General features: G+C 42.7%; 1 protein-coding gene across 1 annotated transcript in view; it reads right to left on the minus strand.

Moving 5' to 3' along the window:
- LOC308280042 (receptor tyrosine-protein kinase erbB-4-like) overlaps positions 1 to 18304 on the minus strand; it is a 789750-nt gene that overhangs the window by 123018 nt on the left and 648428 nt on the right. Inside the window, 1 exon segment of the mRNA XM_080720298.1 lies at positions 8298 to 8447. Within this exon segment, the coding sequence (XP_080576424.1) occupies positions 8298 to 8447 (150 nt within the window).

The raw sequence follows: 18304 nt of genomic DNA on the forward strand, positions 1-18304 counted from the left end.
GCTACGGTATGTACAATTGGATAAAGCACTAGGCTCCCTTATGTTATTATTATATTATCTACTTTATGCTACTGAAAAGAAATGACATTCTGTCTGATGTGAATGAATAGAGACTTTTTTTTCCTGTGGTCCTGCTCTTGGGTCCTGTGACAGCCAGGCACACACACTTGTGTTTTTCAGACATGTTTACCTCTTAAGCCCTATACCATATTCTCACTGCTTGTCGCATCGACGTGGTGTCAGATTATAGATCAGGTATTGTTGTAGACAAGGCCTCATGCCCCCCCCCCGGTGATCTTATATCCGGCTTGTGATTCAAGCCAAATATTTGGATATTTAGGACTTTTAACGACTTAGCAAGTGGGTCGGGAGTGGTTTATTGTCGGTACCAGCCGGTAACACACAGGAGTCTGTCCCCGTTACAATGCGCTAGACCCCTGAGAGATGGATTGCTGAGGTGGAGCTCCACAGATACTGTACCATCAGCTCCCAGTACTCGCCACACAACTTGCCGCACCAAAGCCGTGCAACTCATATATTGAGGTGGCGGTGCCCGGGATCGTACCCATGACCTCGTGGTCTAAAGGCAAGAGCGCAACCGAGTGAGCTACGTAAATGTACTTTGTTGACCAGGGTCCCCAGGGCCCTGTACTACCGTAGATCCAACATTTTTGCCCCACCTCTACACAAAATCTCTCAGAAAATAGCTGATCTATAAGCTCACAACGTGTGGCGTTGTGAGCCGCTGTACGCTTGAAGATCCGCTAGCTTTCGCCGTGGACTGAAGACTCACCTTTTCAGACTCCACCTAAACCCATAGCACTACTGAAACACTCAATGACCATACATGAAGCTAGTTAGCATTTGTTTTTAGGTTTTTTAGAATCCTTTTCTTTACTGGTAATATTGTTTTTTGATATTCATATGCAATTGCTATATTGTTGATGATGTTCTGACGTGTTATCTTGTTTATTATAGTGATGTATTATCTTCTTATTGTAAGTCACTTTGGATTAAAAGCGTCTGCTAAATGCCTAAACTGTAAACTGCTAGTTTTTGCTGAACGCTCGCCCCCCAAAATAGGGACGCTATAGGCTTTCTCTCTGCAGTCCTCCATTTCCAAGTGTTGTTTGACATCTTTTCTGGTGGACAAGGATGCAGTGGCAGTGATGGCAAGAACACTAACAGCTGCGGGCAGTATGGATCCAACTCTCCCACGAGTACACTACTCTTGCAGAGTGGGGTGTTAGTGCCGTGTCCCTCACCCCTACAAAACAAAAGCTCTGTGAAAAATAGAGGAAAACTTGCCAACTTGCGCCTTTTGTTCTCTAGCCCATTTTTGCTGTAATTGTGCATCAGCACAGTTTCGTTCGAAAGTACTGTATGGGTGTTTGCAATTTGGTACTTAATTGATCTGACGAGTAGTGCATTGTGCAATTGGGGCCATTAAAGGCATACTTGAATGACACCAAAACGGCTCTGTTTACTTTCCAGAGAGTGTTACTTTTTTCTTCATGAATCGTCTTTTTATAGTTCCAAGAGACGAATCGACGTGCTGTTAGATCCCGCACTTGCAGTACTTGATGAGAAGACGGCTCTGTTTACTTTCCAGAGAGCTTAGGCGATTTCCGGTTACTACGCTTTTGGCATAACTTACGCATCTACGTAATGTAGGTAGGTACGTAACTAAAGGCGTTGTGAGCATGTAGATATGCTATTTTCACAATTTCAGTCTCTAATATTTGACAATTTTGGCCAATGTTTAATTTGTCATTTTAGAGGTATTAAAAAGTCTTTACATTGTTACTTCAGAAATGTGCATATACCCTCTATACACTTAAGTGCGTTTGTTTACTGTTGAGTGAGAAAACAATGTTGCACATTAAGCTAATCCTCTGGGGACCCCCCAAAATAATTTGGCGACCCCCCTGGGGGTCCCGACCCACAGATTGAGAACCACTGCCATAGAGCAGGGTTCATCACAGGCATACAGTGTTTTTTTTTTGTGCCACTGACACATTAAATGAGCGGTCAATAATATTACCAGAAACACAGCCTTAAAGGAGCTATAGTCAACTTTTTCATTGTAGGGCCGGCACTTTGTTTACATCCTAGTCTATAGACTAGAATGTAAACAAAGTGTCGGTCTGACAATGGCCAAAATGATTATTTTATCATTATTTTACGCTTTTTGTGGTCATTTCTGAATAGAAACACATATATGAAGCTTATTTTTTTATAAAATATTTTCGAAAAATTATTTTTATTTTAGCATCCGTTTTACAAGAAAAAGTTGACTATAGCTCCTTTAAGTTAAATGTAGGCCTATTGGTCTCCTAATGTGCTACACATTTTAAAATAACGGTATTTACAAAATCTGAGTCCTACCCATTCTGAAGGAAACCTGGAGACTGCATGGAAAGTCAGCCACTGTATACGGTATAGTCATCAATGCTGCATGGTCCAAGTCTACTCACTGTATACTGATGGTATATATAAGTCTATTCCATGTTTTGGATTTCAATAATTTGGTATCATCAGTACAGTCATGCTTTAGTCACGCAGTACATGAACAAAATAAGAACATTATAATAGTTTTTTTTATTATTATTTTAAATGAGGTTGCCCCCAGAAGTTAAACTTGAAATGGATGGATGAAAAGATCATTTGGGGACCGATTCCCAAATGGAGTTTCCCCATCAAGGTGTTATGGCCAACGTGTTCCAGATAAAACCTCTCTTGCATGAGGACAACACAATAAATTTAAGAGCTACAGATATCCACACTGAAAGAAATTTCAGTGCCAAAAATAGTCACCGATTACACCTTTTACCACCTCAACCCTAGTGGTCCTATTCTGGGGGTGAACATTTGGCAAAAATAGCAGATCTACAAGCTCACAACGTGAAAAGCCAAAGTATAAAATAGTGGTTCAAGGGGTTAACATCTAAAATGACGCAGATGCTTTCCCGCCGGTAGGTTTAGTAAGGAATATCTTTGGATGAAAACTCAGCTGAGTTAGGGGTTTAAAAAGAAGGGAAAAAAGTTTTCAGGTTCGGCCTGACTCGTGCAGTTCTTGTGAAACTGCGAGGAGGAAAAGTAGTTAATATTATCAGATCGCACCCGGCAATATTTTACTTACGTGTCGCATCAAGACAGACACAAAGCAAGGACATAATATCTTATCCTCACTTGTCACACCATTATAAACGCTGTTCATTTAAACCATAGAAACAGAGCTTTCTGAAGTGTGAACGTGAAGAGAAAAGAAACAAGAAAAGGAAAGGTGCAGTTTCTCAGTTAAGCACACTGTCAGTGATTCCATCTAGAAAGAGCTCAGACCATATATCATATTACAAAATTATGCTTTGCAGTGTGAAGCCTGGTATTCATTCATTAGATCAGTCAGATGGCTGCGACAGAGCCGGCCATAACCCACCTCAGCACCAGTGGTGGGCAGGGGGTGTCGCACCAAATTCTGGGCCCTGGGCACAAGGATTCACTGCAGGCCCCCGCACAATTATTTTGTGCTTTAACTATTGAAAAATAGCAGATACAAGCTCATCAGTGTCACCACCAGTGTGCAAAATCGTGAACATTTGTGCAATACTTTGAATATTTCAAATCCTTCTAAGGTTTTTTGAAGTGTCAGTGGTGCTCAAACTTTTTCATGTCAAGGACCCCCAAAATTATATGTATTTGGCCACGGACCCCCATCTCAAAATATTTAGTTCCAGGGAGGGGCAGTTCCCTAACTTTTCAAAAATAGCAGATCTACATTTTTTCAATAGCTAATGTATAAAATAATTAAGGCCCCTCCACCTTGGGCCCTTGTAACTCAGTCCCACTTTACCCCCCCTTGTGACGCCACTGCGGCCATATACCCACCTCAGCACCAGTGGTTGGCATTAACAAAGTGTACTTCACTCGAGTAAATCTTTTTTTTTAGTGTCATTCACTTTACCTTGAGTATTTGTATTATCGCATACTTATGACCTTTCATTCCGACTGCATTTCAAGGACAAATATTGTACTTTTGACTCCACTTCATTTCTAGGCAGGGGAAAAGTACAGTGCATCATGAATGAACCACTTGTGCCCTATTTCAAATATAGTGAAACTAGCTCATCGCTTTGAATCTTTTGGGAAAATGTCAAAATTACAATACAGCAATGCATATCAATAACTAAATGTACAATATATTTTTGAATCCTTTTTTTTCTTTTTCTTTTTTTAAGATGGGGTGCTGTGATCCCCCCCCCCCCCCCCCCCCCAACAACATAATCATCAGTGTTATGGTTATACTTGGAGAAGATTCTTTTCAAAAAAGTGTACAGAAAGTGAAAAGAAAAAGTGAAATTATGTTTCTATGTGCTCACTGTGTGCTCATTAAGGTTTCATTAAGGTTTTTTCAGGTGGGTGGTGACCCAGCTGAAGTTAGCCACACCAACAGCTGTTGTTGAATGATAAAAAAAGGGGAGGGGGTGATATTATGATTTCATTATATCAGTGTATTTCAATTGGGCCTTTTTACTCAGAGGCCTTCAGCTTTCAGGAAGTAACCAAAAATACACAGGGAACATTGTACATTATAACTACACCTGGGGGTCTATTAGAGCTCCATGTTAACTCCAGAGACACATACAAAACAGAAAAAAGTACAAAACTATGGCACCACCTCTTTAACTAAGTACTCCCCTACTACTATGTACAGCTACTTCCACTTGTAGCGGAGTAAGATGTGACAGTGAGTATCTATAACCAGTAAGACGCCTACGGGTGAAAAGCGCCATCTGTCTTGGCCATATATGGATTCTGATAGTGTGGTTCTCCTAACAGGGCATCATCTGGGATACAATCCCTTTTATGCCCACATATGGAGATCCCAAACAGAATCCCTTTTATGCCCATATATGGAGATCCCTACTCTGAGTATCTGACATCACTAATCCCTTTTATGCCCATATCTGGAGATCCCTAACAGAATCCCTTTTATGCCCATAATATAGAGATCCCTGCACTGAGTATCTGACATCACTGCGATGTCACCTGTGATGTCACAGTGACACATCAACACAGTATCAGGTGTTACACATATACATATAGTCACTGTCGGGCAGAAACCTTGTATCTCCAAGTTTAAAATGTGTACGTTTTTTTGCAAAGTAAAGCCCTGCTTCATCATACAAGGCTGTCGCACAAAAGTAGTGAAAACAGCCGATCTACAAGCACAAAACGCCTCGCGGTACGGTCGTAATAATTTGACAATCAGCAGCCACAGTAACAGACAGGTGCTTCCGTTTCCCCCATGTTTTTTTTTTTTTGTGTGTGTTTTTTATTTTTTATTATTTTTTTCTGGGGAATTGGACTTATTGTGTCCAATGCAGGAATCCAATTATGAAGCAGGGCTCGGTTACAAGGCTGCCATGACAGAATCAATGAAAACAATATAGGGGAGGCCTGTTTAATACACGTGTTAGCGGGGATCTTACTTTAAAGGAAAATGTCAGCGTCTCATAGCGAGTCAACAGCAATACCAGGCAGCGGTAAAAAAAAAAAAAAAGAATGATGCCCAATCAAACAGCAAATTGTTGCTGTTAGGTAGAAACCTCTTATCTCCATATTTCTACGTTTGTGTTTTTGTAAATTACTGTCCTACTTCACCATACAGAGTGTCGCACAAAAGTGGTGAAAATAGCAGATCTACAATCTCACCATGATGCTGAAGTATAGACTTCTGAAGTGTTCACGTGCTGTCAGAGTATGTGGACAACCATAAGATGTCTGCATCCTTCCGTATACGCTGTCTCCAGACCGGCCAATCACAGCGTGTCTTTCCGTCTTTTCAGGAAGTAGCTTGCCTCAACAGCAGTGTTTACTCTGGTGTAGGAGTCTAGCCTGTTACTCCCCAACGCCTGGTCGCAGAGGGACGCGAGACCCCTCTACGGATGCGTCTCGTCTCGCAGGCGGACGCGGTGGTCCACGGCCCCGCTCCGGTGATCCGCGGCGACCCCGGGCGAAAAGCGGACGAAAAAAGCAATACCGCTACTGACCAGTAGTTGAGCAACTTCCATAGTATAGCTTTAAGTATACCTGGTTTTCAGGTGGGTGACTGGTGACCCAGCTGAAGTTAGCCACACCCACAGTGTTGCTGTATGGTAAAAAGGGTGAGGGGATTTTTTGAAGCGGTGTATTTCAGTTGGGCCTTTTGACTCGGAGGCTTTCAGCTTTCAGGAGGAAACCAAAAATACACAGGGAAGACAGATTTGCATATTATAACCACACCTGGGTTGTATTAGATTAATTTGAATGCCACAGACATGTACAAAACAGAACAGTTACAAAAATATGGCACCACATCTTTAAAATGAATAAACTTGAATAACAGTTTTTAGCTTCACCCAGCTAATGGCTGCTCATATTATGGTTCTGCTGAGTGAGTTAAGTGTCTTGCTCATGGACACCTCCTCGACACATAGCCAGGGCTCAGGAATCAAACCTGGAACCAGGGACGTGCTGGCCATTGGGAAAAGCGGGACAACTCCCGAACGGCCGGTTAATTCCCGGCCATTAGGAAAAATTTTAAAATAAAATGTCGACCTTCGTTCCATTTTGGGGGCTGGGCGGCCAACAAAGTAAATCGTCACTGTCGGGCAGAAACCTCGTATCTCCAAGTTTCAAATGTGTAGATTTTTGCGCAAAGCAAAGCCCTGCTTCATCATACAAGGCTGTCGCACAAAAGTAGTGAAAACTGTTTTCACTAGTTTAAATCATTTTTAAAATAATAAATACAAAACAAACGGTTTTGGACCTGCAAGGTTTCCACCCGACAACAACGAAATATAACTCATGTAATTGGCCCACTGGCTTGTCACTTGTCATGATCTGAAATGGCAAATCTTTGAGTAGCAGCAGCGCTATAGAGAGAGATCTCTCTCTATATAGCGCGCAGTGAGGGCCTCTCCAACTCTTTTTTCCCGGGCTGAATCAGGGGCCCAGCACGTCCCTGCCTGGCACCTCAAGTTTCCCAGACGGCCTCTCTCCATCCATTCAGCCACTGCCACCCAGTGACGTGTAGAGAATGTTAGAGAGGCAGGCGCTGAAATTTCTAAAAGGGCCTTTTGGTGAAAATATTGAAAATAGCAGACCTCCAATTCTATTTTCGGCTATTTCAGCAATAGGTCGGCTATTTTATAACACACTAAATCCTGGATATGTGGCGGTAACGGCATGAATTTCTACACAATGAGGGCAATTCTTTCAACATAAGATGATGCATTCATGTTCAGGAGAGTTTGGACAAGGCAATTCTCTTGAATGCTGCCTTCAGGTATGGCATAGAAAGAGGGGCATTTGCATTTCTTTCACCATAGTAAAAACTGCATTCATGGTCTGGAGAGGGCACCTTTTTACAGACGGGTAAAAGGGCAGGGGCTCAAGCCCCCCTTTCATGTGTGCACGTGCCTGCTGCCACCCATCACTCGTGTCTCTAAAGATCAAGACATTCTGTGAGGAACTCGGCGCCGCATGGTGCCAGTTAAATAACAAACTGGACTTGCGTTGCTGAAGAAAAAGAAGAAGACCCCGGAGGACTGAGAAACAAGAAAATATCTCATTCTCTTAGATCGCCTACATCTCCATCATCATGCGCATAATTTGCTCAGATCAAAATTCCACTTATCTCGGCACGCCATCCCGCTTAAAACCCATTTAGGCCTAGGATTATTGACTGCTTTAACTATTGAAAATTAGCAGATATACAAGCTCACATCAGCGCGGCACCGAGTGCCGTGCTGCGAGCTTGTAGATCTGCTATTTTTGAAAAATCATGTTTTTTTTTTGCAAGTCTTTGAATATATCTACTTAAAAGCGAACATTTGTAACTCAAATATTTGCTTCTGGGTGGTCCCTGGAACAACATATTTTGAAATGGGGGTCTGTGGCCAAATACCTGTCATTTCGGGGGTCCTTGACATGAAAAAGTTTGAGAACCACTGATTCAGAGGAAGGATTTAGAAGTCGGGTCAAAGATCGGGTCAAAGATATTCAAAGACTTGCACACATTTTCACGATTTTTCAAAAATAGCAGATCTACAAGCTCGCAGCACGGCACTCGGTGCCGCGCTGTGAGCTTGTATATCTGCTATTTTTCTAAAGTTAAAGCATAAAATAACGGTTAAAGTGGTTAAAATCTAACGCGACTCGGGCGCGTTCCAGGTATTTGAGAGTTAATTACCAGAGCCAAGCCGCGTTTCTGTTGGAGTCGCGCGGAGCCAGGAGCTGGCCTTTGAACCTACCGTGTAACTGTTGAGCGCGGAAGGCGGGGTCACGGCTCTGCGGCTGAACTTGGCTGCATCTCCGTCTAGCGTGGGGGAGGATGGACGCTCCCGTGCCTGGCTCTCTCGGTGAGGAGCGAGCCAAGGGCTCACAACAGAAGCAACCCACATCTATAAGAAGGAGAGAGAGAGAGAGAGAGAGAGTAAATCAAGCCGCCTACAACAAAATCCGAAGCGGCAGAGGAACCTCCAGACACCCTACCTTCAAGAGTTTTTTTTTTTCCTTTTACGATCTGTTGTTATTTTCAGGGGGCTGAACACCATACTGTCAAGAGTTCACAAGGCAAATTGGTCTTTTTAAGCACGCATGCACATGTATTGATTCGTCGTCAGTAATTCATAGATCGGTGCGAGTGCGTTGCCAATTATGTGAAATGTGCTGCGCCTTTCAGAGTCATTTTGAGTATTTTTCGTTTAGAATTCTGTGATTCCCGTTTCACAACGAGGCCTTTGTTGTGTGGGAGATGATGAGCAGAAAAGTGCAGAGAGGCTGCACACTGCAAAAGAGAGAGCATTCACCTGCCTGCAAGCCAAATACAGTATTGTTTCCTATACTGTACACACACACACACTCACACACAGATGGAAAAACCTGAGTAAATAAGTACAGTAGCAAAACACATGTGGATGCTTCCATACACTAGCCCCATATAGAACCCTCCGCTGTAGAACTGTTGTGCTCCGAGATGAGGTCCTACGGTCCTATATGCCGGCTGTGGTGGAATTCCTCCACGGCGAGGTGGATCACCCTTTTTTCGCGACATCATATCCAAAAAGTAAAGGTAGTTCCATGCTCCCGGAGTATGATTTTCCGAGCACCGGCACATAAAAAGTTTACGTCGGGGTTGGGAAAACGGTTTAAATGGCACAACAGTTCTACAGCGGAGGGTGAGGTTCCACCATACCACCCGGTTCGATACATCAGCACCATGCAATCGCAGTTATCAGCCCTGATCAGGACACGGAATGATACGATTGAGAAATTAACATCCGATGCATGTTTGATAATGCTGCACATCAGGCAAAAAGATCTGCTCAGCTGGCTTTTGGTGATTGTGACTCACATTTTGATCTAGGGGGAAGACAGTAAATAGAATTGTGGTTTAAAGTGCACACAAGAAGTGAAGGTTGTGCAGCACATGTATTATTTGGTGTACTAAAGCAGGGGTTTTCAAGGTGGGTGACGGGGCACCCTGGGATGCCGCGATGGCAGTCCAGGGGTGCCGCGAGATAATTTGATAATATTTGGCATATATTTGGACACTTAAAAAAATATTTAGCATCATTTTAAACTTGAAGTAGAAAGTTATTTTCATTCAGTTCTAACCAAAATGGCTATTATCTCAATGTTTTCCTCACAACATAATCACTAGAATATGCTATAAATATAAGGTGCTGGGAGTGAAAATTATGAATATCGTCTTTGTCGGGCAAAAAACCTTGTATCTCCAAGTTTCAAATGTGTATGTTTTTTTGGTCAAATAAAAGCCCTACTTCATCATACAAAAGTGTCACACAAGTAGTGAAAATAGCTGATCTACAAGCACACAACGCTAACAAAAAGAGAAGGTTTTGGACATACAAGGTTTCCACCCGACAACGACGATACAATGTAGGGGTGCCTCGGATGAAGAAAATATTCATGGGGTGCCCTGAGACAAAAAAGTTTGAGAACCCCTGTACTAAAGTATTTGAATTTCAGGTGGTTGGTGACCAGTTTTGTAAAGTACATTTACTCAAGTACAGTTTTGAGGTACCTTTACTTTACTGGAGTATTTCCAATTTTCAGTACTTTTATTTCTACTCCACTACATCTCAGAGGAAGATATTGTACTTTTTACTCCACTACCATTATTTGAAAACTTTTATTACAATTATTACAAACCATACATTACCTACTTGTCGATTTCTAGCTTGTAGCTTATGGCTTGTAGATTTCTTTGAAAACTTTTGAAATGGGACATTCTGCATAATGAGTACTTTCTACTTTTTAACTTTAATTTTGATGCAATACGTTTGCACTTTTACTTTTACTTGTAACAGAGTACTTCTGCAATACATTGCAGCATTGATACTTTTACTTAAGTAAGAAAATGTGAGCACTTTTTCCACCACTGCCTGTGTGACTCAGAACGTCAGTGCGGGATGTGATCATGACCTTCAGCAAAGAACCCTTGTAGGTTTAGTTACCTTTGGAGCCAAAAAGCAGGACTCCAGCACGCGGCTTGCAACTGTACAAACACAGACTTACTGAGAAGAGGTTAAGATCATGAGCAGAGCCAGAATGACTGTGGAGCGGGGGCAGGCGGAGAGAGAGAGCGAGGCTATATCGACTGGAAAGTGAAGGTTGGCAAGAGTCTGTGCGAGGTATAGGCAGGTGAGGCAGGCTGGCAGAGACACAATAACTGGAAGTGAACGTGAGGCACAGGGAAAACATGGAATTAAACAAGAGTTGGGGCAACACAACGAGTATACTGACTGGCTGAGAACTTGAACTTGGCCGTAGCACTACACTACTATATACATGTTGCTGGCCAACCGAGCGATCTGGCAAAGACTCTGCAGTGCCAGGTTAGGAATATAACTGCAGGGGGCTGGTGATGAGTCGCAGGTGTGGAAATTGATTGGCAGCATGAGGGGAATGGAGCACCTCCCACACACATGCATGCAGGCTCGCACACGCACGCAAGCACACACACACACTTTTTATTACTATACTTGTGAGAACATCAACATTCAGACAATAATTTTATACATTCCAATTTTACCACTTTTTCCCCCCCATTAAAATAAAATAAAATAAAATGCATCCCACGATTTTGTAACCCATTTTTCGCGCTGCTCTCCCTCTGCCAACCTGGGGAGAGCCCCGAACTGAGCGCATGCTTCCTTCAGTGCACGAGGAGTGAGCAAGCTGCTTCTTATCACCTGACAGGGGGAGCTTCCCCGGTTGGACGTAGGTAGCGCGTGGAAGGAACACGTTATTCCAACCAGTTCCTTTCCCCTCCATCAGGCCCCCCGGCTGGTCAGGGGGATGCAGATATTTTTTATCGTTTTGTTGTTGTGTTACCCTAGGGCAGTGGTTCCCAAACTTTTTTGTCTCAGGGCACCCTATAAATATTTTTTTAATCCGAGGCACCCATACATTATAATTTTCACTCCCAGCACCTTAAATTTATAGAATATCGTCGTTGTTGGGTGGAAACGTTGTATGTCCAAAAACCTTTCTTTTTGTATTTATCATCTATAAAATGTACTAAACTAGTGAAAACAGCAGATCTACAAGCACACAACGTCTCGCATCGCATCGCAGTGACGATATTTTAGTGATTATGTTGCGAGGAAAACGTTGAGATAATAGCCATTTTGTTTAGAACTGACTGAAAATAACTTTGTACTTCAAGTTTAAAATGATACTAAATATTTCTTCAAGTGTCCAAATAAATTCCAAATATTATCAAAATGATCTCGCGGCACCCCTGGACTGCCGTCGCGGCACCCCAGGGTGCCCCGTCACCCACTTTGAAGAACCCCTGCCCTAGGGGACACGGGGAGAACATGCAATCTTAGATTTTTCTTTTATTTAATGAAATGATTCATTGCATTCATCATTGCATTCTTCTTTATCGAGAAAAATTATTGCTTTTTTGGGAATGTTTTTTGAAAAGGTTTTGAATCAATAACGAGTCAAAACACATAGGAAACAAAAATTAAGGGACCCATAAAAATGTGTCCTCGACCCACAAATGGGTCCCGACCCAGTGCTTGGGAACCAGTGTTCTATATGGCCGCACGGCCCCTTCAGGCAACCATCAACTGCTTTAACCAGTGAAAAATAGCAGATATACAAGCTCACAGCGCGGCACCGAGTGCCGCGCTGCGAGCTTGTAGATCTGCTATTTTTGAAAAAGTCGTGAAAATGTGTGCAAATCTTTGAATATATGTATTTTCAAAGCGAACGTTTGTAACTAAAATTTTGCTTCTGGGTGGTCCCTGGAACTAGATATTTTGAAATGGGGGTCCGTGGCCAAATAAATATCATTTTGGGGGTCCTTCACATGAAAAGGTTTGGGCACCACTGACATAGTAGTCTCTCAAGAACAGACTAACTGAGCTCCAGTTAAGTGAAAAGGACCTTTTCTTTGACGATGGCTAGGCAGATTGCTGACATAGAAACATAGGTTTTTTCCAAAAATCTTAGAAGGATTCAAAAGACACTTATAGAATCGGGTCAAAATTTGAATTTTCACGATTTTTCAAAAATAGCAGATCTACAAGCTCGCAGCGCGGCACTCGGTGCCGCGCTGTGAGCTTGTATATCTGCTTTTTTTTTTTTATATTTAAAGCATAAAATATTGCGTCATAATGTGTTTAGGCAACCATCAACGTCTATTTAAAGCCCTCTTTCCAGGCTGGATCACGACCATGGCCTTCTTCCACCAGAGCGGCTGTAAAATAAAATAGAAAATAAATGGTTGTTGTCAGGTGGAAACCTTGCATGTCCAAAACCGTTTGTTTTGCATTTATCATTTTAAAAATGATTTAAACTAGTGAAAATAGCTGATCTACAAGCACACAACACTTCGCGGTGCGAGGCGTTGTGGTGCTTGTAGATCAGCTGAAGCTTTAGGCCTACTTTACGAAAAATGTGAAACTCGGACATACAAAGTTTCTGCCCGACAGTTTCTGCCCCTCCCCTTATCTCCTAGTAGTGTTTACTAGTGGTAATTTAATTAGCCCATTAATCAACTTAATGGAACATCCCTGAACCAAACAACTGTGTTCTCTCCCACAGAAAACGTTCCCCCCCCACTCCCCCCTCTCCCCCCATGGGATTCCCTCCCCTGACAGGCGGGACATCCTGGCTCATAGCCATGCAGGGGAGAGGTTGCCATCCGTCAAAATCCCACCCCCCCCACCCACCCGTCATGACACCCACCCACCCATCATGACACCCACATGGTTGCACCGCAGGAAGGTTACGCTTCGGCGGTAACCTCTGTTACCGCGCTCCGTTGCACTGCAGGTCACTGCCCCGTGCCACACAAAGGTGCACGGCGGGTGCATGGGGATGGGGTGGTCCGAGTAGGGCTGTCACCGTTATGACATTGAAGTTGGTGATGAATTGCTGATTAATAATTTCATTGTTACATTATATATATATATATATTATATATATATATATATATATATATATATATATATATATATTCCTTCAGCTCATCCAATTCTGCCTTCTAAACAGGCTATGCTATAATTGCTTGTCAGACCTGTCTACTTGCCTGTTATTGTGTGTTGTTCTCTGTTGTATTTATTTTTTCTCCTTCTTATTCCAACCACCCTCTCTCTGTCCCTGCTGCCATGCACATATTTAGACATGAAAACGAAATTACGGGCAACTTGAGAGCGTGGTTCTTAAAGGACAACTTTGTTTTTTTACAACAAGGGTTCATATTTTAGATTGTAATTAGAGAAAAGAAAAAGTGAGTGTTAAAATGTTTTCATTTGCTTCGTTCTATTGTTTTATCGCATTTACCGTGTTAAAATGTGGGGCATGCGTAGTTGCGTACGCAAGTGGCTAAATATGTCTATTTAGACACAATAAGCCAGCAGTTTCTTTATTGCTATTTACAGTAACACTTCTAGCCCCCATAAGTCACATCCAAACATGAAAGGTTGCGTTGTATCTTGGGAATGGGCTTATTCTGTGTAAAATGACATATTTAGCCACTTGTACGCATGCCCCCAACCACTGAAATAAGAATCTCTAAAACAATATAAAGAAGTAAATGAAATGATTTTAATACTCATCTTTTATATTCTTTAATTACAATCTAAAATATGAACCCTTGTTGTAAAAAACGAAAGTTGTCCTTTAAAGCCAACGTACGTCTGTTACTGAGATATCAGCTCTGGCAAACTCCTCCTCTCAGCCCACATGAGCTGATTACTGCGACACAAGCATAGTGGAATGTTCCTGGTCCTCACAAGATGTATGGATTTTATTTTTGTATTTTTCTTCTTTTTTTACAGTTAGATTTAGGATAAGGGAAAGATTTAGGTTGGAGTTAAGCTAGCTGTCCACGGCACCGACTTTCGCTAATGAGGGAGCAGCATTCTACCTGATATAAATAACAAGGCGCAAGTTGGCACCTCGACAGAGTGCCAGCTGGGGTGAACCGTTTTCATCGCTTGGTTATATATCCTTTCATGTCAGTCCATATATACAGTATGACATGTTCTTGCCAAATCATCATTAATATTACAGTACATACTGTATATTGCCGTTATTTTAAAACAAGAAATGCCACAGTCCTTTTATAAAAGAATAAGGGGGGAATAAAATAATAAGTAAATGAATAAAATAAAGCTGCCGAAACTGAAGTCTAGGAAGAAGATTTTAAAAATCCATCTCTCTCTCTGTCTATAGGTGCTCTAATTGTAACCTGGTTCCAGCCCATAGATCCCGCCCACTCTCAGAGTGGACTGTTTCTCTGGTCTGGAGTTGAGTTGAGTAAATGAATCGGCCGTTTCCCATCCAAAATTGTGACTCCTCCAATGAGTGCGGGGGGTGGGGGTGGGTTTAACGAATATCCAATCCGTGCAGCAGTTGAAGCGATTCAAACGAAGTTCACACACCAGGCAGGCACACACGTGCGCGCGCGTGCTGATTTCACCAAGCTGTTAATGTTGATTACATGTTTCTGGCCGCAGTTCTGTGTGGAAGCAGTCACTGGCACAGACAGACAGACAGACAGACAGACAGACAGACAGACAGACAGACAGACAGACAGACAGACAGACAGACAGACAGACAGACACACACACACACACACACCGCAACCGTGCGTCGCGATCACTGTGTGTCGCGCAGCCGTGCGTGCACGCTCTCCCAAAAGTCCCTCCCCCAGAAATCGCCCAGAATAGGGCACAATGTCAGACTAAAGTGTGAGCCGAGTCTGAAATCAGGCTACTCTCATTGGATAGTGGGGGAGAAAATTAAAACAACTAAGTAAATAAATAAATAAACAAAATCTATCAATAAATAAATAAATAAATAAAATAAAGCTGCCGGAAAACTGAGGTCTAGGGAGAAAAAAAAGCAAGTTCCTCATTTTCGAGCTTTTAGAAGCTAATCAGAATTTAAAAATCCCATTCATCTCTGTGTCTAAGCCAACAGCACCAGCCAACGAGGCTCACAATAGAGATGTATAACAGTTGAACAGCCAGTAGGAGGTAGGACAAGGTAGTGGTCCAGAAAGCAAACAGGTAGAGGGTCTTGTTACAATACAGACCAGATGTCTTATTGTAGTTGGGTGCATAGATGGAGTAGATCCACACGTTACCAGCGATGAACCAACAGAAGAGGAGAAGAGACGTCAAGAAATTCAAGGTCCACAACCCCCACCTCAACTTAGTCTTTTGGTTGAGGGGGTTGACGGTGCCGTCTAGGGTATGTTGCAAGAAGGAAAGAAAGACCGACAGTAGGCTAAAAGCTCCCGACACCAGCAAGTAGATGGTTATCATGGGCTGCCTGGGGCATTCACCCAGGTACATTGCACCTATTGCAATCTGTGCAGGGGACAAGATAAAGAGAAGGGAACCTGTTTTTACATTGGCTTTGGAGGCAGGGGAGAATGTTGACGTTGTTGTCGTTGTGGTATGCGCTTCGCTTCCAGTTCCAGTTGTCACTCTTCTAGTCTCCCGTGTCCAAGGTCCAATTGTCACTGTTGTAGTCGACTCTTGTAATGACTCTAGCAGTATTAGCGGGGAATAATCCATGGCTGATATTCTACTGAACTGAGAAATAGCTTGATTCGGGATTTGTTGGTTGAGCCAAGACTTGCTGCAGTGGTGTTGAATTTAGAACGTAATTAAACAGAAAGATGTCTTATCAATGGGAACTAGAGTTGATCTCTTGTTCTGTAGCGAGTGAGTCAACTAGGAAGGTCTGAAGATAAGTTTCAGTTTTTTATTTCTTCATCGAAAGAGAGTCGGACGCTGTAAGTGTTACTCTAACATGTCTGTTACAAAAGGGGTTGTTCTGTTATTGCGCTGGTCCATTTTATACTGTGGGATTCTCACCACAGCTACGCCCAAATATGGTGTGTGTCGTCTAATCCATTGGTTCCCAAACTCTATCAGCTGAGACTAAAAAGGTTTTGAGCGGTGCTCCTAGAAGGAGCTAAGTTCCAGCATCTGCCTTTGTCCGGTTCCCAACAAATTCTGGTCCCTAAAGTAAACTGAAGCGTGGCCTACATCTTGGCACAAATGGCTCAACGTTTGTTGCATGCCCAGGGTGCCATTGGCCGCGTTGTGATTGGCTTGCGGGACGCTTGATGAAATTAACTCATAGCCAATGCTCATTGGGTCTGTTTTGGCACATGCCAAGGTAGGCCTGGAAGCACTTTTGGCTACCACTGGTGTTTTTTGTCCAGAAGTGATTTTAAGTATTATGCTGTATTTTCAATAATGTGTTTGACAAATAACAGCATCAGTCAAATTAACTAGGCCTTTATGCCTAATGTCCCTAATTTGGCACATGGCTAAATGATTACGAGAGTCCGACGTCTCATTAGTCTGGCGTGCGTGGTTAGGGTAGGGATAATGTTAGTAAATGGGGAGAGTCGGACATTTTATCAATTAATTCAGTGTGCTTTGTCTGTAACTCCAAAACCCCAAAGGGTCCGCTGGACCTTTTCAAGAAACATTTTTTTAACCCCACAAGTCCATTAAGTTCAACGGAGGAGTGGTGCAAGCTTGAAGATTGATTAAGTTTGCCCCCATGGCCATGCAGACCCCCATGAACAGTCTCAAAGTTCTTAACTATCATCAGCAACCCCCACAATCAAGGACCTCCTGGTATAGATATGTCTCTCAGGGCTGTGTATGTGTGTGTGTAATGGGGGGTATTTCTAGTACAGCAACTTAGAGTGTTTAACACATTCAACGTGTATATATTAATTAATAATGCTACCTTTGCCAGCGTTTTTATCGATTTCACCTTAACTTTGGAGATCCACAGATTTTCTTTTCCAACGCGGATGTAAACAAAGGATGTGACGTTGTACTGACTTGTCTAATCTTTCTACCGGAAAATAACATTGTTCTGTTCTAAATTTATGCGCAGTTGAATATAGCTTATTTTCACAAAAAATGCAATCTGGGAAAAAAAATCTGAGATAAATGGATTCTTATAAATCTTATAACGTTACAGCAGACGGCATTTCAGATGACGTCATTTCCGGTTGCATTCTTCTTCTGCAGTCCTGGGATCACTTGTGGTTTGTGGGAGAGCGCTCACTGAAAACACAGAAATATAGTCTCCAACACAACAAAATAGCAAATAATAAATAATAAAAAATAAATAAAAAATATAAAAAATAAAAAAACAAAGGTCTCCACCTTAGCAGTCATTTTCCTCTACCAGTCCCAGTTGAGCTCCTTTACAAACATTTGTTTCCTCAAGACCTCTTCCATAACTGCCCTTTCTACCATTCATTCTTGACGGCGATCAACTGGGCATCTATCTAGGTTTCTATTCTTATTGGTTTTCTTTACAGTCGACTCTGCGCTGGTGCAGTTCAGTTGGTGATAAGTTCTCTATTCGCCTGTTTGCTGCTGCTGGGTTCCTGGTGGGCATCATTGAGCATATTCCCGTGCCCTGCTTGATGTCCCGTCTGAATCAAGGGAGCAGGGGGGCAGAAGACAGGGGTTTGTTTCCCTTTGTTCTTCTGCCTCCCCGGTTCTTCTGTTCCAGGCAACGGCCTGGAACCTGTTCTCGGTTGGCAGCGAGGACACTCTGTTGTTGATGGTCATGGCTGCCAGTTCCCACCTGATGTCGTGCGGGAGTCCCGACTTCTCCAGATTGTGCGCGATAACTGCTACTTTGCATAATGTCGTCAGGCTAGGACTCAAGTCCAAGATGTGCAGGTCAGACACTTCGGCGTCATGTTCATCGTCGAGAT

The sequence above is a fragment of the Nannobrachium achirus genome (assembly GCF_963921795.1).
Source record: "Nannobrachium achirus genome assembly, chromosome: 24".
In the NCBI taxonomy this organism is placed as follows: Eukaryota; Metazoa; Chordata; class Actinopteri; order Myctophiformes; family Myctophidae; genus Nannobrachium; species Nannobrachium achirus.